At 30.1% G+C, this 25792-nt stretch overlaps 5 protein-coding genes across 5 annotated transcripts; all 5 read left to right on the top strand.

Annotated features, from left to right (window-relative positions):
- The first annotated feature begins 847 nt into the window (after positions 1 to 847).
- Positions 848 to 5497, top strand: LOC112693563 (protein decapentaplegic-like). The gene is made up of 6 exons (XM_025568684.1): positions 848 to 1296; positions 2455 to 2559; positions 2652 to 2813; positions 3042 to 3249; positions 3386 to 3618; positions 4531 to 5497. Exons 1-6 carry the CDS (start codon positions 1287 to 1289, stop codon positions 4923 to 4925), a joined length of 1113 nt encoding a protein of 370 aa, XP_025424469.1. The 5' UTR covers positions 848 to 1286; the 3' UTR covers positions 4926 to 5497.
- A 2933-nt stretch (positions 5498 to 8430) lies between these two features.
- On the top strand, positions 8431 to 13670 carry LOC112693529 (vigilin-like). Its single transcript, XM_025568638.1, has 11 exons — positions 8431 to 8601; positions 10137 to 10352; positions 10611 to 10793; positions 11298 to 11451; positions 11528 to 11706; positions 11779 to 11910; positions 11978 to 12124; positions 12395 to 12550; positions 12620 to 12970; positions 13282 to 13500; positions 13566 to 13670. Exons 1-11 carry the CDS (start codon positions 8431 to 8433, stop codon positions 13668 to 13670), a joined length of 2013 nt encoding a protein of 670 aa, XP_025424423.1.
- Positions 13671 to 14732: 1062 nt separating this feature from the next.
- LOC112693528 (general transcription factor II-I repeat domain-containing protein 2B-like) lies at positions 14733 to 15864 on the top strand. The gene is made up of 3 exons (XM_025568637.1): positions 14733 to 14810; positions 15232 to 15369; positions 15454 to 15864. Exons 1-3 carry the CDS (start codon positions 14733 to 14735, stop codon positions 15862 to 15864), a joined length of 627 nt encoding a protein of 208 aa, XP_025424422.1.
- A 370-nt stretch (positions 15865 to 16234) lies between these two features.
- LOC112693527 (general transcription factor II-I repeat domain-containing protein 2B-like) lies at positions 16235 to 16546 on the top strand. Its single transcript, XM_025568636.1, has one exon. The coding sequence runs from the start codon at positions 16235 to 16237 to the stop codon at positions 16544 to 16546; it is 312 nt and encodes a 103-aa protein (XP_025424421.1).
- Positions 16547 to 18440: 1894 nt separating this feature from the next.
- Positions 18441 to 24228, top strand: LOC112693592 (6-pyruvoyl tetrahydrobiopterin synthase). Its single transcript, XM_025568723.1, has 3 exons — positions 18441 to 18542; positions 19615 to 19694; positions 23861 to 24228. Exons 1-3 carry the CDS (start codon positions 18484 to 18486, stop codon positions 24136 to 24138), a joined length of 417 nt encoding a protein of 138 aa, XP_025424508.1. The 5' UTR covers positions 18441 to 18483; the 3' UTR covers positions 24139 to 24228.
- The last annotated feature ends 1564 nt before the right edge of the window (positions 24229 to 25792 follow it).

Here is a 25792-nt window from a genome sequence, read left to right as displayed (position 1 = left end):
TACAGAACCACGTAGACCCGATAATTATATTGTATACAAATGAGTGACGTTTTTTGAATTTTCTCCGATCGCCGTTGCTGTCGGTTCATCGACGTATATGCCCATATATATTATTAATATTCAAACCATCTATAGCCTTTGCAATAGCACAGTCGACATGAAGACAGCGGAGAAAACGTTGATCTCGTTTTATACCGTAGAAACGAGTGTTAAAGGGTTGTTAATCGCGTCGTAATTCTACGACGATTCGCGACCTGCGCGCCCTCGTGAGAATTCGAACACGACTTGAAAAATGGCATTCATTCAAGATGATTATTATAATATCCGGAAACGACTGGCATTTTAATCGGTGTCGAAAGTCTTGTGGAATAACAGTTGCAGGTAGATACGGGTGCTAAACCGCCAAGTGTCGGATCAGTCGTTTTCTCGAAAATCATTCCGTTTTCTAGTCGATTCGTGTTCGATCAATACGTAATAAACATGCTTTTGATAGTGTACAATGCATCTAAAATCACGGTCGAACCGTTGGGAGGAAAAAAAAAAAGAAACAAAAACAATTACAACGCATCGCGGCAGATGATCGTCGAACCGAAATCTAAAGACGTCAATCGTACGCGCGGCAACCGCGTTTCAAACGGTTTTCAATACAAAACGCTGGTGCGCGTGTGTGCGCGTGTGGCACGGTCACCGAGAAATGTGGTTTCCAGAAAAACGTAAACCACACCCCCTCCCCTTCCGGTTTGACCAACGAGCGCGACCCCCTCCACGTAGGCATCGGCACGTCCTGTGACCGGACGCCTGTTTGTCTGCCGATTTCCAGGCGGCCGCGGCCGGTCACACGTGTGTGTTTACGTGCCCGCACGGTGCGCCGACTCTACCCTTCGACAACCCTGCGACGGTCATCATTTTGCTATCATCTCCTGTTCCGTCCGGTCGTGTTCATCGCCTGTTCGTCAGTGTTTCAGCGATCCGCGTCCGATTCACATCCATTCCGTGACCGTTGCCGGTGCGACAACACTACCGTTTACGTTCGACGCGTTACCCGTTCGCGGTAGAATTGTTTTTCGGATCGTCATTCGAATTGTTTTGATTACTCACGAGTGCTCACGAGTTCAACTGTGTGTCGTAGCTGTGCGACCTTTTTTTTTTTTTTACACATACGCCGACCGTGTACACACACCCCCGCGGCGGAATACGAGAACCGTCGACCGTCACCAGTGCTCACCATTGCCGTTCTACATGGTTTATGCCTCTGAAACCGCATCGCGGCAACGTTGTGACACGCGATGACGTCGGGTAAGATTCGTTCAACGGTGTAAAATAACCGTATACCGATGATATATGTGTAGATATTTATGCGTGACGGACCGATACCTCGAGAACGGGACACGGTTCTCAGGGACAGCTCCCTTCGTCTACCGTCATCATTGGAATTTCACAATTTCTTCGGGTACCACAATAATATGATGATATTATTTTGTAGACGCATAGCTTTTTGTATTCGAGAACAGGCATTTGCTCGCAAGTGAAGTTTTTATACCTAATAAGAGTTTTAGCCATATGTAGTAGAGTAGTAGAATTTTGAATCTTTCATTGCAATCGCCGATTCGCATGTCATTTAGTTGATTATTATTCGGTAAGAATATTTCGTCCCGTCTAAGACAACTGTATAGAATATATTATTGTATGGATATGTCGTTTTTGGTTGGCTCCGGTAGATGCGCTTTTGAATTTCTCTTTTGAATTCGAAATGAAAATAGCCGCATAGTGACGTATGGACCAACCGCGCGTTTAAGTCGTTTTCAAAACTCGTGGTTAAATAATATTATAAACGTTTACACCACTCATACATAAAGTTGTTCGGATTAAATTACTATATAATTTACACAAATGTTTAACTCTTTTGCTTGGCTTAAGTAAACAGTTATTTTTTACCCTTTTTATATACCCAATCTGTGAACACGTGTAAACCATGTACAAAACAAACGGCCTTTTTAAATAATCGTCATAGCATGTGTTTATTGCCATCATTTCACCCAATTTTTTTTTAAACTGGTTCGGTCAATGAAGGTCGGAAAAGGGTTTTTATAAGGAAAGGTTTAATACTAGATAACTGTATACACTGTTGTACTTCAACATTCAATAATTTAAGAACATAATCGTTAAATTCCATTAAATTATAAAGCACTGTTATACAATTGGATATTTTTACAATATTCGTATGTTTGTAAACATGTGCATCCTTTATTTAGTATCCATATCCTTTTGGTTTATTGTTTTGCAAATCTAAAATTTGATACCTCACGCCATTTGGCCATATCGTAATGTATGATTTTCCTCGTTGTGTCCAAGTGTGTACTAAGTGTCTACTTAAGTAAATTTCTATTTAAATATATTATATTTATATTATTTAATTTAGTAAGTTACTATGAGTAAATTTCTTTTCAAATTTAGGTATGATGATTATCTTATTGTTGTTAATGACCATGTTCCTACGGACCGGGTTGACGGCTATCGTCGGTTTTGAAGCAGTGGAAAACCATTTACTTATGAAATTAGGTAAAGTAAATTGTTCGCAACAATGTGATCGTGTAGTATCATAAATATACGAAATGCTTGAATGTTTTTGGATTATGATACTTTTGTTTCAGGTATGAACCGAAGACCCGTGGCAGACAAGAACGTTAGGATACCGTCTGCGACGATGAAACTTTACAGAGCGATGCTGGAAGAAAACACGATGACAACTCATTTTCCTCTTCCCGGTTTGCACACGTCGTCGGCCAACACTGTTAGGACTTATCCCGACCAAGGTAATAAAATGTGTTGTTAACGAACGATTGTACACGAATACTATGCACGTATGTATTTTGTGGAAAATGACATTACGCATTATATGATATTACGAACGAAAACAAAACGCGTGCATTTAATATGTACATTATTGCTAAACGCTGTGAGCGCATTCCACTCACAAGGTCTATGGTGTTTTACTCGGATAGTGATGACAATGTTTTCGTTACGTTTTTATACGCAAATAGGTTCGGTTCCGAGCAATCCAAAGTCTCAGAGGTACCGACTGCAGTTCGACATAAGCGCTCTGCCGGAACGGGAGCGAGTCAAAGCGGCCGAAGTCCGTATTACGATGTCGTTCGATTCGGAACGTCGACGCGACGACGAATTCGTCCACATACTAGTGCACGATATTGTGAAACCAGGCGCGAGAGGCCTGTCGAAACCTACGCTCAGGTAATTATCGATTAAAATAAAGAAAGAAAATCGGGCGGACCGCTATAACGCGATTCACCAACGAACACCGCTAATATATGAGAACATGTCATCATTATACGGTTTATTGATTTCTGATCGACTATTTCTGTTGTAGACTTATGGATTCGAAATCGTTACGTTTATCGTCTTCGACGTCAGAATCGCAGGAAATCAGTTTTGACGTGACGCCCGCCATGGAAAGGCTGTCCGAGACGAACTTCGACGAGAATCACGGCGTGCTCATTGAATGCGTTACGGTGTCCGGTAGTCGGACGCGGTTAATCGACGTGTTCGATTTCCGTTCATCTGCAAAACCGTTATTAATGGTCTACACCGATGACGGAACAAGTAAGGACGACGATACACATAATTACGTTAATTGATAAATAATGGGGATTCGCGTAGACGAGACGCGCGGGCTTTCCAAAACGCAAGTTGTTTTCGTAATCTCGCCGCGTCGCGCGTAGTAACATTTTTCGAACGCTCCGAGGAAAACGTGCACTAGATCCGTACGAGACTCCGTTGTAAGTCAGGCAGAGTGAACTGAGGGTCGAGGGGCCTGGAGAGTTAATCAAATACACCTAATATTACGACATTTATCCTAGTAAACATTTCCAGTTAATGGTGCTCAACTCATCTTTTGTGTACTTTTTGCACAACAATGTTCAGTACAAATTACGAAACAAAAGTAAAAAATACACATTCAATTTCGTACCCCAAAGTGTGTACAATTTTTATTAATTAAACCCCGGTTTGTTCCATTGCCTCTCTGACCAGTTATGATTTCCACGCGAAACCCGATTGGTTTTCGACGAAAATAATCGTACAAAAGGTGCACGCATAAAAATTTACTCGGTACGTATGCTGAAAAGTTCATTTTTTTTTCCAAAGCAATCGTCCTCGATCCGTCGCGAATAAATATCAACGTCCGGCGTGCATCGCACATACACCACGCAGCGACGGTGCCGTGCTGACCTTCCCCCTCGCCCCGCAGGACCCGTCCAAATGTTCCGCTTGTCCCGCGTTCACGTGACTACATATCGGGCGCGCGTACGCAAGGGGGGGTGTTTACGAATTCAAACCTCCCCCATCCCGAAATTCAGGAAAATCACTAAATATTATTTTTACGGAGCAAAAGTGATTTATTGATTTATGTATGACCCCTAAACACCTTCTCCTCCCAAAAAAAAATGTTTTTTGCTTGCGCGCCGCGTAAACCGGTGCCGACAACGTGGTTAATCGACAACATTGTTGACGCAGGCCAGAGGAATGCTTTAGCGGACGTGACGCGACGCACCAAGAGGTCGGCGGACGAGCCGAAGAAGAAACCGAAGAAGAAGAAAATCTGTCAGAGGCTGCCACTGTACGTGGACTTCAGAGACGTGGGGTTCAGCGATTGGATCCACGCGCCGCAGGGCTACGACGCGTATTACTGCCACGGCGAGTGCACGTTCCCGCTGGCCAACCACATGAACGCGTCCAACCACGCGGTCATGCAGACACTGATGAACTCCATCAACCCGTTGGCGGTGCCCAAGGCGTGCTGCATACCCACCAAATTGAGGCCGGAGACGTTGCTGTACGTGGACGACGACCAGAAACTGGTGATGAAGACCTATCCGGACATGGTGGTCGACGAGTGCGGGTGCAGATAAGACCGGCCGCCGGTGCGTACCAGTGGAACGCGATCGGGCACCGCGGCGGTTTGCGAGACACGACCGCTACGGTCGACCTGCGCGTGTGTTTGTTACGGTTTGAAATCGAAGTTTTCCAAAAAATTGTCAAAACCCTATTTCTCGGGACAATGCGGTGTTATTGATTACCGCCGCGGTTAACCGGACCGAGTGACGTCGGTGACGGACTCTAGGTGACCACGTCTGAATTATAGTGATATGCGTGTGTGCGAACTGTACTGCCAACGGTAACACGTTGTGCAAATATTAGCCCTGCGTGCCAGTGTTCATGAAATGTAAATAATAAAAAAAAAAAAAACATAACGTGTCAACGCTTATAATGTTATCATCAAAAATATAACGTAAATATAAATATTACATATCTAGTCTAAACAAACACAATAGGTATGTTCCGACGCTGATTATTGTAATGCGATCTTCCGCGAGGATATTGCTTTATAAAATCATGATAACGAAAACCCAATTTTGTACTTGTTACTATTCCTACTGTTTAAATTATTTATTTATATTTTGTTTTCGTTGTTGTTTTATTAAACGGTGCCGTGTTTACTAGGTACTGTTCACATTGTATTTCAAAAAATTGTATAATTTATTATTTAATAAATCATATGTTATATTAAATATGTTCGCCTTACGGCGTTAATTCCATTATTGTTTTATCCTTTTATATTAAGCTTGTTTCGGATTGTGCGTATTAATGTTTCGTTCGGGCTTATCGACCACACGTATGAGGTACAGTTTGGAATTGGTGTAGGATGCGAAATTCGCCTTATTCGCCGCCAGTGGCGTATACAAGGGGGGTGTTTGGTAGATATGACACCCCCCTTGAGCCGTATCAAATATTACATTATTATAGGAATATAGGTAAATCGATAATACAATATGAAATATAAAATAATGCACAATACTAATTACATATATATATAGGTTAACATTATCGCGATTGCGACAATACGTGACGAAAATTATTCGTTTACGTTTTCGTGCAACACAAAACGTTTAATAATAATAGGTATTGTAGCATCGAGTACTGACATTCGAATAGTCAAATATTCGAATAATTTATGGTAAAGCTATCCGAATTCGAATATACATTACATCTCTATTACAGACATTATGTATACATATTAATTAATTAAAATAAAAGTTTTAGTTTGTACGTATTATATATAATATTTAATAATTATAATTAACACCCCCCTTCAGAAAATCCTAGCTACGCCACTGTTCGCCGCGATGCATTAGTGATGACAAAAGTTAACAAATATGATGTTATATATGTCATGATCAACTGTGTATTTTTTACTCCAAACAAAAACTAATCTACTGCAGAATGGTGTTAAATACCTACTTATTATCATAATTACGTTTATATTATTTATAAGGTAATTATTTTATGGAATAATTTAAACTCTAAACTAAAAAAATATAAATTAATGAAGTTTAATGCATGCAAAGACAAAACTTTGGATAAAGTGTTAATTAGAATATCCACAGCAAAACGATGAGCAGATTATAAAAATAAATTTCTATTGAATTCGTTGATCGAATGGCACACAAATACAGGAATTAAAGGTTCGTGAGGACCAGGAGTGCGTCGCTTTTGCGACGAATAAAAAGTAACGTTTCGTTTTTCCAGAACCATTATCTAGATCGCACTACGTGTAAGAGAGTCATGATTTCGCCTATATAATTCTACAATAAATTAATCTTATTTTTAAGTGGAACGAGTAAAATTAAGTAAATTTTAAGTCAATAATAAGGAACTTTTGGAATCAAACCGTTCATACATCTCAGTACATGTGAAACTACTCTAATAAATAATAACAAACGAACATAAATTAAAGAGAAAAAATGTTACTAAATCTTATTGCCTTGGCATAGTCTCTCGTGTTCGTTAAGAAACTTTTTTTGTTTGTAGGTTTTTTTATTCATCCTCCGGTGCAAATCTATGACTTATAGTTAATCAATGCGAACTTCTATTCGTTATATGATAAGCAAATTATGATTATTCACAGGGCTCAAAATGGACCGGAACGCAGTTCTGGTTCACGAAAAAAATTTTTTTTTGCGTTCCGGTTCGTAAAAAAATAACGTTTATCGTTCCGGTTCAAACAAATTTTTAGTGTACCTACCATATTTTGGTAAATTTAAACATTTTGCAAAATTGTTCATTGTAAAATATTTAATAAATGTCAAATGACCGCCATGCATAAGTACATTTATTGCTTATCTATACGATAATCGCCGTCCGCTGATAGTGTATTTTAGCTTTATTTACACAATACGTATATGAATTTTAAAAGTTAAAAATAAAGCATTATACCGGGTTCAAACTATTAAAATTTCTTATATGTTTTTTCCCGCATGCTTATTTTTACTCGCACAAGAACAAAATTTAACAAATGTGAACATTTATAATACGTATGCAAGCTCTTGCATGCTCAAACTTGCATGCAGTCCAACACGTCGGACAGAAGTTGAATGCAATTCGGTGATTTTAGGCCAGTTTATTCCCGAACACGAATATTGAACCTCGTGATCAATGTGATTTCTTAATTCAAAACAAACTATTTGATTTGCCAAAAAATATTTCTTCTACTAATTCATTGTCGAACCTATAATTTTTTTTTTTAAAGCTCTTGCTTCTTTTCTAAGATTTCTTTACGAAGCATATCGCAAACAATAACTACTCCTATTTTGTTTGATCCATTTAACAGTCTCGTTAAAAATTAAAAAAAAACAGCACTTCTAATCGCGATCAGATCACTTTTGAAACTAAACAATATTTAAATACATACAAGACTAAATAAAAATATACATGCATATATATGAATAGAGCTCTTAAAACACGAATCACGGAATTCACGTGTACACGTGAAATACGTGTTTATCCAAATATATATTCATTTTTATAATGATGAAAATTTGTAATTTTATGTTATGCACTTGAAGTTTTAATAAAATATTATTAGTGCAGTATTAAGTTGAGATTATACGTTGTTATGTTGGATTTTACACGTAACACGTGATATGTGAATTCACGTGTATTAAGAACTCTATTTGTGAAAATGCACTTTTTAATATTTAAATACATTTTTGATTTTTATATGAAATTTTTATTTTTTCGATCGATTATCGTTTGATAATACAGACTTAAAAAAATTGTATTATTAGTCGTTATTAATCAATATAAAATTATATTTTGCATATTTGTAACTATTGGTAATTTAGTTTGTTAGTTGTTTATAGTTATAGTAGAACATTTAGTTGATTTATACGACGTATCACATCACTTTCTGAAATATTATACTGGTTGAACTTCGATATCGAATTCGAACGAATTAAATTTATTTATTCATTGGCATTCTGATTTTAGGTTTCAGATTTTGTTTCAGAAAAGTACCTGTCTAGAACAATACAATCAATTACAATTATTATTAATTATTATTAATCAATTACAATGATGAATAATGTATCAATGGTGTCTGGCAAACCGAGTGCAGGAGATGCTATGAGTAATGGCAACAACTACAATCTTTCATTTCCAGCTTTGCCAGTTTTGAAGACTTCGGAGACAAATGGAACTGCACAATTTAAAAAACGGAGTAATTTCAAATCTTCAACGGTGAACGAAGTAATTTATCATGCCATTTTAATAGTAATTAATAAGTATTAGATCGATCAGTATGATATTGACTTGTAACACGGTCGCATGTCAGTGCGATTATAATTTACCCGTTCCGTAACCGTAATTTTAATTAAGTTACTTTATTAGTTTATTTAAGTTAAGTTAGTTAGTTCAGTTTACGGTATTATACGAGTATTCACGGTATTATATATCGTATTTATGCGACTTCATTTTCAAGATGGACAACATACCCTCTCCGTTTACTACCAAACCCAAACGGTCGCTGCTATCATAGCATAATTCTCCAATCCATACAGGGAAAAACACTAAACCATGAGTTTCGCCTAATCGTTTCGCTGTCTTTTCGAGCGAAGTGGACAAAGAAATCAAACTCGACACCTCCTATGACGTACATAATATAACCAAAGAATCTATTGTTTATCATCAATATAAAAACATCAGGTCACTATATATATCAGATGCCCTATTGGAATTAGATTCCCGCAAAAGAATTACGAATGTTATTCAAAATGGCCACACGCTTCCGCTGTTCATTGTTGCAATTAATCCAAATACAATTTTTAATGAATCATCAATGTTGCACACTAAAATTTAAGTTGAATTACCCATTAAGATTTATAGTGATTCACCTCAGTGTCTAAATTGACATAGCTACGGTCACTCTACGCTAACTATTAACATCACCATACCGGAAATGATGGTGATCCTTCATCCTTCACGCTGTGTTAAACGCAGGGGAAATCACTCTTGAAACAGTTACATTAAAGAGAAAGGCAGTTTAACCAAGTGCAGCTTTTGCGCGGGTGATCATACTTCCAACTATAAAGGTTGTTCTAAACATGAATTACTTCTTAAACGTCGCAAAACAACCTACTTGTAATCATCAAAATAAAAATATTGTACTCACGTCTCTTTTTATCAAATTTTTTTCCAAAGCTTCTTGCGCCTCCATCACTGGTTCTAATAATATCCTATTACCAAATAGTCCTATGGACGATATACCGTTTTCCAATTTATCTCAGATCATCTGGCATTAATAAATCTCATATTTACCCTTCTTTTATAATTACAGCTCTTCTACGCAATCACCTTACTCCTAAGCCCAAATTCTTTTCTACTTTATTCTTTTAAATGATCACGTCTTTAACCAGTTTATATGTTATCTGTTACTTTTAAATTTTAATTGGTCAATCAAAATCAACTCTTATTTTATAATTATCTCAAATTATTATATTTTACTAATATTATTTTATGATAATGATTAGTGTATATTAATGTTAAAATGCATACTTAGTTATCTTACATGATTTAATTGTTGAGCTATAATAAATTTGTGTCAAAAGTTAAATAAAAAATAACATAAAAATTATAGAACGATAATTTACATATTAAAGAACATCATTATTATGATTTAAATAACATTTTTCTATATGAATAGTAATAGTTTAGAAAGTTGTTGATTTATATCTAAAATATAAATAAAAAAAAATATCTTAATTTTTATTTTGTAAAATTTGTAGATAATTACTATACCTGCCCAAGACAGACATTGGGACAGGAATAGTCAATTAGAGCACGAAAAATGTAAAGAAGCATATATGAAAATTGGGAAAGAGTATAATGTAGGAATAGAGATTTGTATTTCAAAAACCATGGATCTTACTTTACAAATCAGCGGCAATAGAGTTAATGTTGAACGAGCAAAACAAAAGATTATCACAATCGAACAAACTCAAGTAAATAAGTTTTAATTAAGTTGGAATTAATAAGATAAACTGATAAAAATAATATTTATTATATATATATATTATATTGTTGTGTACAAATTATGAATAATTTATTATTATTATTATTATTTTTTAATATTATAATATATAAATATGCATAATAATTTAAAATGTTTAATGAATCATTTGTTATTTTATAGTTTTATTACGGATAAATAAATAAAAAATATTTTTTTAGCAATTTTAACTAAAACATTAAAATTTCAGATTAAAACTACTACTACACCGTTTCCAAAAGAACATCGAAGTATGTTATTGGGCAAACAAGGACTTAATCTTAAGAATATTGAAAAACGTACAGGAGCACGTCTTCAAATACCGTGTATGAAAAATTCAGCTGACATAATTTATATAACCGGAACAAAGGATTCCACGAAAAAAGTAGTTCAAGTATGTATCAAAAATATGTTTTAATGAATCGGAATTTAAGTTTAACACATTAAAGTGAATTAATTTTCGAAAAGAATGGCTAGAATGAATAGGTTGGAGAGAAATTGACAAAATAGATAATGCCTATTTTTAAAGTGGTTAATTGTGACCGTACTAGTTTATTTATTTTATTAATTAAATTAAAATTAAATCTTTTAATAAATATTTGAAAATTTCACGATTTCTAAATTAAAATGCCGATAATTTTTATTATACTTTTATAGTAAAAATAAATTAATGAGGATTTTAATATTGACTTTTGATATAACAATATATGAATACAATGAACTTTTAATTTTAATATTACTTATAAGTTTAAAAGTTTTTAAAAGGTTTCTGATATGTTTGTTTTTTAGAAAAAAATTTACAAGTACTCGTATTATGTATTAACAAAATCGGATATTTTAATAAATTTCCACCAAATAGTTTCTTTCGTAATTTTTTAATAATTAAAATTTTTGTTAGGAATTGGAGGAAATTATAATTAAATTGAAAAGTAAAACTGAAAAAGAAATAAAAATTGATCAACGTCACCACGGAGCGATGATTGGTTTCAACGGTGAAAAAGTTCGAGAACTTCAGAAAATATTTAATGTTAAAATTATATTCCCCAGTCCAGGTAATTAATAGTATTAATATGTTTGTATTTTTTGTATTTTGAGAGTTTATAAATAATATTTGGTTCGATATTTTAGCTGAGGCTAGAAATAATTTGGTTAAAATACAAGGTTTGAACGATGATGTAAATAAAGCATTTAAATCATTAGCTGAATTGGCCGAAGTATTGGATGAAATCAACTATGTGTTGGAAATTCCTATTTTTAAACAATTTCACAAACTTAGTGCTAAAAAGAGAGCAATATTTATTAAAAAGGTAATTATTATTTATTAACTTTTGTGATTCGACCTTTAGAAATATTGTTAATTACATAATTTAATATTCTAGATTAGAGAAGAGACTGATACGAGAATTTTTTTACCACGCGAAGGAGACAATAAGGATGTTATTAAAGTCATGGGAAATAAAAGAAAAGTTATAATCGCTTATGATATGATTAAAGAAATACAAAATGAAATTGTTGGTTTTTTATAAAGATTATTTATTTTTCAATTTTATTATTAATTTATCAATCATGTATTTTTAGGGAGACATAATAACAAAGGAAATGGTGTTGGGAAATGTTAAAGTTAGAAATGCCATTGTAAATCTTGGGAATAAATTCATTCAATCTATAAAAGAAGATTGTGGGGATAATGTGACATTGAATTTACCAACTGTTAAAGGAGATAATGTAAGAATATACTTATTTATTAAACTTATAAATTAAAATGACAATTTAACCAATTTTATAAGTTATTATATGCGTGATATACGCTTAGACATCGATTCGAACCTGGCCTCTGGCAGTTTCTCTCTTTGAGCAAGAAACGATTGTCTCAAGAGATGAAACAGCTTCTCCTCCCCTAATACAATAAGTAAATTTTCAAGAAAATTTCCCAAATGCTAAAATCTATTAAAAAAATAACAAACCGTTATTTTAAAGCTAAACTTTTATTCATAGACTATAGTTATCAAAGGACCTGAAGATGATGTTAAAAATGTTATTACACAAATTCAGACAATGGTTGATGAAGTTCATAAATATGTGTTTGATATGAAAGTAAATCCGAAGTTTCACAAATATTTAATTGGAACAAATGGAGACAATGTTAAAAAGGTATGTTGTTAAAATAATTTAATATAAGGGTACAATGTGTTCATTTATGGTTTAATTCTTGGATTCCAGATCAGACATTTAACGAATACAAGAATAATTTTCCCGTCTGAAACAGATTCCACTAATGAAAATATAACTATTGTTGGTAAAAAAGAGAATGTTAATAAAGCAAAAGCAAAATTTGAAGTTATGATAACCGATATTGGTAAAGTCATCGAAGGACATGTAGAAATCAATGAAAATAATCATGGCACTTTAGTTGTCAAACAAAAAGAATGTATACACAAATTGGAAAATGAATGTGGCGATGTTAAAATTGAATTTCCTAATCTTGGTGCTGGAGATAAAGTTGTGATCAGTGATAGTAAAGCAGATGTTGCTCTTTCTAAACAAAGACTTTCCGACCATGCTAAAGTTTTGGTATGTATAATTCAATACAAAGGCACGTGTATTAAACTACCCTGTCTATTTTTTATTGAAATTGTATTGAGGTGATATTTACATAATTGATCATAGTTTTTTTTTACAATAATGAACTATTGATATATATGACATATAAAATGAAACAATTTAAGATAAAAAATTAAAATAATCATCGATGTAACTAAACATAACTAAATAAGTTAACCATTTTTTTTTTTTAACAATTTAATTTATTTAAATAATAGATATACCAGAATCATAATACAATAATAATAATTATAATCTCGTAATACATTAAAATGTTATAGAAAAACATAATTGAAGTGACTATGAACGTTCCTCCAAAATATCATGATCATTTTGTTGCCCACCACTCTGATATAATAAACCAGATAAGTGGGAAACATAATGGAGTTACTATTAAATTTCCACAAGCTAGTTCCAATTCAAGTCAAGTTTTGATTAAAGGCCACAAGGATTATGTTGAAAAAGTTAAGAATGAAATCAATAATATTATTATTGACTTGGTAAGTTGTATACCAACACTTATTGTTTCATCGTTAAATTATTAATCAATAATCGTGTTACACAGCGGCGTAGCAGTGGTGCAGTGGATGCGACGCACCGAGGCCCTCGTGATTTGGGGCCCTTAATTCAAAAGAAAACTAATATGAAAAAAAATAGAAGCTTGCGTTAACTACAATCAATTTTTTATTTTGATTTTTGGTATAAATAAATAATGAAAACATTTTTACGTCTTTTATTGTTTGATTAGTCAAAATAATTAAACTAATAAATTGAAATTTAATTATAACGAAATAAAATATATTTAATACGATTAGTATTAAAATAAAATAAAATATATTTAATACGATAAACTTAATATAAAAATTAATATATTAACAAACTTATTGTTAAATTTTTTATTTAGGAATTATATAATTTGTCGATTTGAAGAGTAATGGTAATATGAGTATATAGACGTAAAGTAATTTTAATTTCATATTATTATAGTTTGAAAAGAAAAAAGGAAAAAATTATTTAACTTATTAAAATTCAAACTTATCAAACTTCTTGGGTTTTCACACATACAAAGTATATATTTGCATGAATCCTTAGAAATGTGATATTTTAGAACAAGACCGGTATGGGTTACCATTCATTTATAGTTATTATGTAATTTAAAAATAAACCAACCATTTTAGTTTTATTTTATTTTTATTTTTGTAAATGGGTATGAATAGAAAAATAATAGAATGTTTTTCCTTTCAAAGTCTTAGTTTTAAAAAAGTTAAATATTTTTATCAAATAACTAAATAACAAAAATCAAATATTTCTAATGAAATAAAAACAAAATATTTTATTAAATTATTTTCATGGAAAATTTGAATTACATAACACATATACTATTTATATGTTATATACTAGGGGTTTCTAAACTACGGTCCGCGAGCCGGATATGGCCCGTGAACAAGTTTTAAACGGCCTGCAGCACCCATAAGACGGTAAATAAAATATAGATATCTAAATATATGTGTAATTTAAAAAGTCGTTATCGCGGGCACGTATCATAATTTATGACAACAGACATTGCAATTTCCTTTTATATTTTTAGTTTTAACGTCGATAATGGAGAGATTAGTCACATAGACGAGTGGCACGACGAAATCATTTCATAACGTTTGTACAGTTACATGTCTAAGTTTGCAGTGCCTTTATTATAAATATTATTCTTTACCTATTAATTCACCAATTCGAGATGTCAGGAAGAGGATTGAAAAAGAAAATAGATTCAGAATGTCGTGTTTTCAATGAAAAGTGGTCGTTGGATTATTTCGTAATTTATTCAGGTGATAAAATAATTTGTTTAATATGCAAAGAAAGTATTTCTGTATTTAAGGAGTACAATATTCAAAGGCATTATGAAACAAAATATAAGACAAATTTTTCAAAATTTACTGAAAAATTACGGTTAAATAAATTGCAGTCACTTCAAAATAATTTTTCATCACAACAATCATTATTTAAAAAACAAAAAAATATTAATGAAGCTGCTACAAAGGCTAGTTTTCGTATTTCACATCTATTGGCAAAAAGAGGAAAAGCATTTTCTGATGGTAGTTTAATAAAAGAATGTATTATTCAAGCAGTTGAAGAAATTTGTCCAGAAAGAATTGATACTTTTAAAAAATATTAGCCTTTCTGCTAACACAGTTACCTGTAGAATTAACGATAATAGTAATACTTTAAATTCTCAGGTTAATAATAAGACTCAAGAATTCATTTCGTTTAGTATAACACTTGACGAATCATCAGATGTATCTGATACGTCACAGTTACTTTTATTTATTCGAGGTGTTAATAAAGATTTAGAAATTTCAAATGAACTACTTTCTGTAAATAGCATGCATGGAACTACGACAGGTATCGACATATTTAAAGTTATCGAAAAATCATTTTTAAAATATAATTTGAAGTAGGAAAATTTGAAATGTATCACTACTGATGGCGGAAGAAATATGTGTGGCACAAAAAAAGGTTTAGTTGGACAGATATTTACGAATTGTAAAAAAGAAGGTTTTAAACCAATGATTTTGCATTGTATTATACATCAGCAGGCATTATGCGCAAAAACTTTAGACTTATCTTGTGTTATGGATCCAATAATATCAACAGTAAATTTTATTCACTCGAACGCACTTAGGCATCGTCAGTTTCAAGATTTTTTGAAAGAAATAGAAACAGAGTACCCAGATATACCGTATTTTACAGCAGTTCGATGGCTTAGTCGCGGAAAAGTCCTATCGCGATTTTTTGAACTAAGAAATGAAATTGAAATATTTCTAATTGATAAGAATCGACCATTTCCTTTACTTATAGATAGTGAATGAGTTTGGAAATTAGCTTTTTTAGTGGATATCACAAAATATATGAACGACTTCAATCTAAAATTACAAGGTAAAGATGTTCTGTTAAATTTGCGATATTTACACATTAGTAAAAGCATTTAGGCAAAAACTTATTTTATTTGAAACGCAAATTTCAAAAAATTGTTTTATTCATTTTTCTACTTGTGATAAATATAACAAAGAATCAAAAACACAATTTCCAGTCGACTTCGCTCAAAAAATAATTTCTGAACTTAAAATCCAATTTAAACAACGTTTTACTGACCTTGACGTAAAATCGGAAGAAATAAATATTTTTCAAAACCCGTTTGATTGTGATATTGAGAAGTTACCTCCTACCCTTCAAATGGAAATGATTGATTTACAAAGTAATGATGCACTGAAAATCAAACATCGTGAAGAGACTTTAGTTGATTTTTATAAATTTCTCCCAGATATACACTATCCAAATTTAAAAAAATTTGCAATTGAATATATATCTGTATTTGCTACGACTTATTTGTGCGAACAAACTTTTTCTAAAATGAAATACATCAAATCAAAATATAGATCGACCATGACTGACAAACACTTGGAGTCAATTTTGAAAATTGGAACTAGCAACATACAACCTCAATTCGATCGAATATTAGCAGAAAAACATCAATTTCATACTTCTCGTTAAAAAAAAATTTATTAAAATTACAATGTAATAATATATTATTATCATTTAAATTTATACCAATTATATTTAAGTATATTGTAGACTATATTTTATAAAAAGATTTAAAGTTAACTTATATTTGTATACGTGTATATGTGTTAATAAACTTTTGGCCTGCTAAGAGCATTTGATATTTTTTGTGGCCCTTCAATAAAAAAGTTTGGAAACCCTTGTTATATACTAATAACATTTTCTTCAGTGCGATAAAATGTTATTTATTATTATTATTATTATGATTAAGTAATTTATACTGTAATACAACAATTTTGAAGGAGGTTGACTCTCCTAAAATGAGTTTCTCATCTTCTCTAAATTAAAAATCTTTACAATAATTCTAAAATGTACTGTTTCATTTATTACATTTTTAGTTTTTAAATTTCTTTCGAATATATTTTTATTTAATTTAATGAATATAAATAATAGTATAGTAGGATGTTTATGGATATCAAAATATTATATATACATGTACATTATTAGCAGTTATATTTCATAATTAAATCTTTAAATAATATTATAATATTATATTATATTATAATATATTATAAAATAAATGAGGTTAACTGTACATTGTAACTTTGATTGATAGATTTATTTAGTAATTTAAAGTATAAACATTTGAAATATTGAAAGAAAGTTACCGAATACAACTAATAATGATCGATTTACATGTATTATAATTCATAATTATCTATTGAGTAATTAGCTCTAAAATTTAGATGGAAGGCAAAATTAACCATAAAATATAATTATAATGTCTGAATTTCGTATAACTGTGCTATTGTTGCTTACTATTCTGTACTATATGTGTTTTAATTATTTAAATATTGGGTTCAAAATTATTTAAAAAATGATATTTACCAAATGTTGTGGCTTTTCTAAAATATTAGGTTGTTGAAATTTCAACACATTTCATCTTCAAAATCTTGTTATGCCCACGAGTGTCTTGACTACAATTCGTATAAAATATTATCAACTAGGTACCTTGGGAAAATTTTAAATTAATAGTTACACAATTAAAGTTAATACAAGAGAAGTTTATAATTGAAAAAGGAAAAATATCTGTGGTTAACCGCTATGGATTCATCTGTTATGTGTTCAATAGCTTTTAAATGCCTTACATGAACTATTTTTTTTTTAAAATTTATAGATTCGCAATAAAATGTAACAATAATAATTATTAGATTGACCGTATATCATATTTGGGTCAAATAAGTATCACATCTTCCATATAAATGTGAGTGTCTATGTATCCATAGACCTTTTCTCTTATCAATCATTATTATATTTTAAGCAACATTCAAATAATTTTTTACATACTTAGTTAAAGTTGACCATTGGGTTTACATAACCATTGTATTTTAAACACATTAATTACTTTACTATTGTTTATAAATCGTAATTTTTAAGTTATTATTCAAAATTTATACATCAGTGATTATATAGTTATTTAGTAAATCAATCTTCTATTTTGTATCATATCCTATGCAGTACATCTATATATAACCAATTATTACTTGAACATTGTCAATGAATTAATACATATGTAATTGGGTTTTCAAACTCGCTTCATCCACATGAATGAATTAATAATTATTTTTACGTAATAAAATAGTACAGACATTTTAAAAACTTTGGTTTTGAGTATTTATACTCTGTTACATAATGGTTATAGTATAACCACAATTTATTATACTCCACTTTACAACTGTTATGTTGTTATTATATAATCTAAAACCATACATCGGAGGCACCGGAGTACAAGTTGACAGCAACTAGATGGCACTGTTGTTTGAACGAATTACTTTCTATAACATTGATTTCTACGATTTGCATACGTGCTGATAATAGTCAACTCTCGACGATACTATCAGTATCTGTCCAACAGACTTTCGAATACGATGCCTTTCGCCCACATCACTCGAGTCGAGAAGTTTAGCTCTTGTCACCGACTCCACAGGTAGTATACTCGTTTCTACATACCATTATTGTTGTTGTTGTGTTTTCAATAAAACAATATCATATTATGTATATTGCCGCTTAATGTATATTTCCTTGTGTTGCTACGTTGACTTATGTAATTATTTCATTAAAAGACAAAGATACCGACTACAAAGCAAAAAAATTATTGCTTTTAGACTATTAGATGAACTTGGTAGCTTGTACACGGGATTTATAAATTGAGAGGTAACTTAAATACAATTATTGGCAAAAAAACAAAAAAAACATTATCTACCACATTATTATATTTCTAATCATAGCTAGTGAATAATCGTATTAAATTAATTAATTAGTTAAAATATTAATGACATTTAATAAGTGTTTGATTATTATAAGAAAATGAGGAGGGAAGATACCAACAAACCACTTACCCTATGTTTATACCATTGGATAAATGAATATTTATAAAATATATATTTCATAAAATATGTACAAGTGTTTCAATAAAAAATTATGTATCAAAATGCGTATATCTAGGATGGTGCATTTTAAATTATTTTCCATGGGAAGAAAGGTACTTAGGTAAAAATGATGTATTAAAAAAATGTAATATAATTCTATTTCTAACTGAGTTACCGCTTATTTTAATTTAAGTTTCAAATAAAATTTTATAAAACTAAAATCACTTACCAACTACTAAATGTGTATCTATAGCTAACGAAATAATGCCGTTACGCGATGACATGAAACCGTCGCCGCATCTATGAGTGTATACAATTATAAGCTAAGAAGGGAGGACCTTAGTATTTCCATTTGGACGTATATAATGAAAACTAATAATTTATTAACTTTGTGTTTTTTTTTTCGTGGTCAAAATCCGATCCTCCAGTAATTCCTATTTTATTGGTATTTGGTTTTTTTTAATACGCTTAAGTAGGAAAGATATGTGTAATGTACAGTGTGCCGATGTATGGATACATATATACATCTGAGCAGCATAAACGGTATTATAAAATTGTATTTAACGTAGATACCTACCTCGTCGAAAATATTATTATCTCCAACAAAATGATTATTTTAATTTATTTTAGTGACAAATTAAGCGATGAAGAAAACGTAAAGATTTTTGGTAAATGTAACAACAAAAATGGCCATGGACATAATTATAAAGGTATTGAATTTTGAGTTTTCCTCTATAGCATATATAGTTACATAGTATTAATGCATCGTTATAATTATTAAAAAAATAAAATCTTATAATTTATTTGATTTAATTTATTTGACAGAACATAATCTATTAACTTGCAAAGACTTTCTGCTTACAAACTCAAATAACTATAATATTCTTAATAGTTTTTGTAAAGTAATAAAGTTAATTTTAAATATAACTCAGCAAAACACATCCTTTTTTTTAAGGACTTTACTATATTTTTCTCAATATATCTAGTACATATATATATTATATACACAATATTACATTTTTTTCAATATTATCAGTTACAACCACTCCGGTTAAAAGGTTTTTTACTCTTAAGAGTATAAAAACTTACCTAAGAAATTAAATTTGTGAAGATAGATTTAATGACCTAGAACTAATAAATATATATATAGATACAGATTTAGACATAGAATCATAAATAATAATAATCGATGTTTTTGCCAAAAAAAAAAAAAAAAAAAAGACGTTTAAATTTTAAATTATAAATTTAGAATACGATTTTAATAAGATAATTTTATTATAATAATTTAATAAATTATTTATATTAATATATATAAATTCGTTGTTTACAATTATGTTACTGTATTATTAGGTGCCTATGTTAAATATATAGCTTATACTATAGTTGCCTACATGAAACATGAATCTTTGAGTGGCTTTGATTTGGGTGAATTAATTTGAAATTCACATCATTAGGACGAAAATTATACGGTCCTCCTATATGTCTAGTTACTAGACTCTAGTACATAATTTGGATGAATTTTTATATACCTATTAATGAAATTTATATGGGCTTATACTTTTTCCTTCCCATTTTTAGAGACTTAGGACTTTCAATTAATTTTATTCGATATGATTAAAAATGTATTATATTATCATATAATTTATTATATTATATTTATTCACTCAATATTTTTTATAAGTAAGGTATATCGTACCCAGTTATTTAATATAATCGATTATTTTTAGTTCTTTGATTTGATATTCTTCCCATAATGTTCATATATATTCTTGCTTTTCTTTAGTATTATTACGTAATATATTGATTTTTTGTTTGTTTATAAAATTAATTTTTAATAAGGTTTCTATTTTAATTTCTTTCAAAATATAATTTACATGATAAATATCAGGATGTGGATGGTGAAATTGTGAGTTATAATTGCTATAAAATTATTCAGCTCCATTAGTAGTACGATATTGCTGAATAGATTTGTTAATTCCCTATTATTCAATGATTAATAAAATCCCCTAAACGATCGGTTAATTTCTGGCCCAAATGATTTATTCTCTACTAAGGTAAATTTTGGGTTATTTGCCCAAATGAATGACGTCCGAACCGTTATTGTTTATAAATTGAGGTCTTATAAAGTAAAAGGTAATAAGCAGTAGTGGCTTGAACTTTTTTTTTCTTACCTCTCATTTAATATTTTTATACCACCCACCCTAAAAAAATGTTTACTGCTCTCCAAAAGGTAAATTCATAGGTTTTTAATGGTAAATGTAACAGTGTAATAAATTACAATAATTAAATACGTGGTCCATTTAATTGATTGCAAAGTATGTAGGTTCTAAAAAATTATCAAAATTATATGAATGTAGATATCAAACTCATAAAAGTGTGCTCAAACCATAGACATATAAAGATCTTAATATGTCTATGGCTCAAACGAATTGTTTGTGATTATTGTAAGGGGCTAGAGAAGGAGGGAAATAGAAGGAGAGAAACATTTCCTGATAAATAATGAAAAATAATTTTCGATTTATCTGTGTACAAAATTTTTTTAATCTAACATACCTAATTGATTATGTGTCAATGATCGATTACTTATACTTATATCATTTTAACTAATCAAGGCTTAAAATATACTTAAAATATTTTAATCTGTGTTTAGTACATATTAATATCATGAATTATTATAAATTTTAAATAAATTAAAGTTGAAAATTGGAATCTAAATTTAATTGCCTACGTTTAAGTAGGTAGATATGATGTAGATAGATAGATAGAGTTATTAAATTAGTAATACCTATTCGTTATTTAATAATTAATTCTAATTCTATTATTTTTTTTATAATTCATCTTGTAGTTTAGTTCATATTTGTGTATATTACATCAGCTAATAACATTTGTTTAATAAAAATATATTCCTTATAGTAATACCTATTTGTTTTAGATAAATATTATTCTTGATCTTTAGTTCAAATGTGTTCACTTAAGAGTTTGAAAAATGTAATCAAAGTAAACAATTGAAAAGAAATTACCTATATTTTATTTTAAAATTAAAAAGTTCCAGTAACCAGTAAATGTTTTAGTTGCACAATTGGAAGATGGTAAACTGCGGCTAAATTAATCTTTTTCTAAAAGTCGATATGTAAACTGTGGAAAAAAAATTAAAATTATACAATTTGCGACAAATCCGATAAGATATATTATAAAAACTGCGACAATTTATTATATATACCTTCTATATATACTATATATTTTTTTTTTGTTTGATGTTATTATTTACTACTTAACGTTCAATTGTAGAATCAGATTCATGACTATGATCTAAAACTGATTTTTCTTGTAATAAAGTTTTTGCCTTGTGAAAACCAATTTTGACTTGCATGTTTTTTTTAGTGCATTTCCATATTTGATTACCATTTATTTTGGATTTATATTTAAATTTGAATTTAAAATTATTTGACACTGTTAATTCCTTGCCATTCTGGCTAAACATTGTTGTAAATTCCATGACGTTGAATAAATATTTAACTTTATTTCTATTAACCTCTAACACTTGTAAGTAGGTAATAACTAGTATTTTCAAAAATAAAGGAACCAATATTACTAATATATTTCGTTAAAACTTAAAAATACATTTGGATTTACTTTACCACTTTGTACGCAAGCAGTGGCTTATATAGGGGGTGGGGTTCAAACCCCCTCCCCGAAATTTATGGTTAGTACGACCCACGTGTGCATTTCTTTAATCTATGTATTAATTAAAACCAAACTGTCTAGTATGGGAAAAAAATGCTCTCTCCTAATTTTTAAGCAAATTATACACCCAATTCTTATCTACGCTTGCCCGGTATGGGGTAATTGTGCATCCTTGCACATCAAAAAAATGCAAATTGTCCAAAACAAAGTCCTCAGAATAATTGCAAATGTTCCGTGGTTTGTCAGAAATCCAAATTTGCTATTGATACTTTGAATAAACTATCCGTTGATTTTTTTTCAAATATATGGTGCTTAATGTCAATATTAGTAACTTTACTAGTCTCAACAGCGTCATCAAAAAGATCGTTTTCGATATTGAAAAGATTGAAGTCGTGCTTGAGAAATAGTACAAGCGAAAATCGACTAACAGGATTATCTCATGTCAATTCATCGAAGTATTTCAATAAACACTGAAGAAGTGATAAATAATTTTGCAAATCTACCTCAAAAATTAGACTTTGTTCTGTAATTAAATTTATGTATTCTAATTTTCATAGTTATTAAAAATAAGTTAATTTATAACCTTCATTTAGTATATATTTTTTCATAACCCCCCCCCCCGAAATTAATTCCTATATACGCCACTGTTCGCAAGACGCAACATTTCATAATTAATTAAACGATATACGTACATAGGTACACAGGTACATAGGTAGATATATATGATGTAGGTAATATAATAAATGATATGTATAGAAGGTATGTATATAAAATAAATTGCCGCAGTTTGTGTAATGTATCTTACCGATTTTGTCGCAGATTGTATAATCTTAATTTTTTTTTTTTTTTGCCGCAGTTTACATACAACTGCACAATTTTGTGTGTTAATATTAACTCTAATATAATTTTACTACGTTTATTGAATAAATAGCTTAAAAAAAAAATACTTATTAAATAGTGTCTTATATCTTAATTTTGAAAGGTGCTTTTATTCTAACATATTCAAAATGATTCGTTATTTTTATTGCACAGTCTTTGGTACTTATACAAAAACTAATTTTAAAATCCCTTTACATTTCTTTACATGTGATTTATATTTTATTTACTATTTGACTTCCAGGTATGACCGTTAACAATAATTTACTTCTATTGTGTTTTACTCTATTTTTAATAATAATAATTCGTTTTTCAGTCGAAGTAACGGTTAGAGGTCCAATTGATGAAAACACTGGGATGGTTATGAATGTGTCGGATCTAAAGAAGTACATAGATGTTGCTGTAATGCAGCCATTAGATCATAAAAATTTGGATATGGACGTTCCCTACTTCAAAAACATTGTTAGTACAACTGAAAACGTGGCTATTTTTGTGTGGCAAAGTTTGAAAAAGGTCATGAACGATCCTGATTTGTTATATAAAGTCAAATTATATGAGACTGATAAAAATATTGTAGTTTATAAAGGAGAATAATTAGACATAATCAAGTATATTATACAATACAATTCGCATTTTAATATAAATTAAGTTTGTGTGCATTAAAAAAAACAAAATATTATTTCATCGGTTTTCTAAAATTTATTTTGTATGTATTCTATTTTATTATTTTTTATTTATTCTATTTTATTTTTATAGTTTTTAAATTTTATTCAAAAATATTACAGTAATTATATTTCAAATATATATAATGAGAACAGATATTAATATTATGTACAGTTAATTTAATTGGGAAACTAGTGTAGCTTATAAAAGTAATGGTGGAATAAATAATATGAGTTAAGAAGAAGATTTGAGTCAGGAAAGAGATAACATAGGGAAGAGAGACAAAAAAAGAAGTGCTATTTTATTATTTAGGTATATGAATAATGTTCTCTATGACTATAATTTAAAAATAGCACATAATGATTGAATAAAATTTATGATTACAAATAATAATACAGTGTACACTAAACGTGAATACTCGTTATCCAATTTCGATTATTAAAGTGACTGCCTACTACTATGATTTTATGTACATTCTATAAGTCTGAGAGAACTCTATGAGAGTAAGTATATCCTATGGGTTTGTTATGCTCTATGAGTGTATTTTCAACTGGGTGCATCATGTTTGTTAACATTTTAATGAAAAATAACGTGGTCGTTATGAGCATTATGTCATTCTCCAATATAGCAAAATAACAGTAATATATAATAACGGTTATTTTTTTTATCAGTGACCACGGTTCAAAAAAAAACATAAAAAATGATTTTTAGATGTGGTAAGATGGGGTTATCAAAGAATTTCAATGGCTTTAAAGTTAATCCTTCTCCGGATAATGCTGACCATTTCGCAAAAACCATGTAAAAATGGGTAATAGGTAATTTTTGAGTTATTCATCTCAAATATACCAACATGAAAACATCTATTTATACACGTATATATATGATTATATTATATATTTATAAATTTATATACATAAATATATATATATATATATATATTCAGAGCGACAATAGTGGCGAAAAGTTCAGTGAGAAAAAAGAAAAGTATGGCTGTCACAACTACGTATAACTACATGAGCCAGAGTAGAGCCATTAAAAATCCGTGATAATTTGTGTTAATTCTTTGTCAAGCTCTACAAGACTAACGAATGAAAAAAATTGTTCTTATTAATTATCAATCGACCAGAAATAATATGCATATAGGAATAGGGTAAAGCACGAGCAAAAAGTTACAGTAAAAATTTTCGATTTACAACAAAAATATATCATAAAATATTATTTTGATTCCGATCCGCCGCTTATCTATCCCTTACTATCGCTGTTGCGACGGCGACAAATCATGAATATGAATATATATATATAAATAAATGAATAAATAATTATTATAGACATTTATGTATTACAGTGGTAGCTGCGTAGACGATGGCATACATTGGACTAAATGTTTAGGGTTGTAGACAGTTTGTAGGGCTAACAAACTTGAGAAGGTTTTGCCCCTACACCCATAATCCCTTAACTCTGTTTTGTAGTATTCTAAATTTGAATAAAATATATTACAATTACATTAAAGTTAATACATTGTATTAAATTGTACTTAGGTAAGAGAAATAAAAATGAATTTCTAATTCGAAACTGGTCATTACAC

Source organism: Sipha flava, unplaced genomic scaffold, assembly GCF_003268045.1.
Source record: "Sipha flava isolate LNK unplaced genomic scaffold, YSA_version1 88_pilon_pilon, whole genome shotgun sequence".
In the NCBI taxonomy this organism is placed as follows: Eukaryota; Metazoa; Arthropoda; class Insecta; order Hemiptera; family Aphididae; genus Sipha; species Sipha flava.
Note: the sequence above shows the minus strand (reverse complement) of the source record. Positions and strands in the feature narration are given on the sequence as shown.

Coding starts and splice junctions, on each gene's coding strand:
- LOC112693563 (XM_025568684.1), top strand. Junction 2,814..3,041: donor TAGGACTTATCCCGACCAAG/GTAATAAAATGT, acceptor ATACGCAAATAG/GTTCGGTTCCGAGCAATCCA. Junction 3,250..3,385: donor CTGTCGAAACCTACGCTCAG/GTAATTATCGAT, acceptor TTTCTGTTGTAG/ACTTATGGATTCGAAATCGT.
- LOC112693529 (XM_025568638.1), top strand. CDS start 8,431: ATGAATAATGTATCAATGGTGTCTGGCAAACCGAGTGCAGGAGATGCT. Junction 10,794..11,297: donor CCACGAAAAAAGTAGTTCAA/GTATGTATCAAA, acceptor AATTTTTGTTAG/GAATTGGAGGAAATTATAAT. Junction 11,911..11,977: donor AAGAAATACAAAATGAAATT/GTTGGTTTTTTA, acceptor ATGTATTTTTAG/GGAGACATAATAACAAAGGA.
- LOC112693528 (XM_025568637.1), top strand. CDS start 14,733: ATGTCAGGAAGAGGATTGAAAAAGAAAATAGATTCAGAATGTCGTGTT. Junction 14,811..15,231: donor AGTGGTCGTTGGATTATTTC/GTAATTTATTCA, acceptor TTAAATTCTCAG/GTTAATAATAAGACTCAAGA. Junction 15,370..15,453: donor TTTCAAATGAACTACTTTCT/GTAAATAGCATG, acceptor AATTTGAAGTAG/GAAAATTTGAAATGTATCAC.
- LOC112693527 (XM_025568636.1), top strand. CDS start 16,235: ATGATTGATTTACAAAGTAATGATGCACTGAAAATCAAACATCGTGAA.
- LOC112693592 (XM_025568723.1), top strand. CDS start 18,484: ATGCCTTTCGCCCACATCACTCGAGTCGAGAAGTTTAGCTCTTGTCAC. Junction 18,543..19,614: donor TCTTGTCACCGACTCCACAG/GTAGTATACTCG, acceptor AATTTATTTTAG/TGACAAATTAAGCGATGAAG. Junction 19,695..23,860: donor CCATGGACATAATTATAAAG/GTATTGAATTTT, acceptor TTCGTTTTTCAG/TCGAAGTAACGGTTAGAGGT.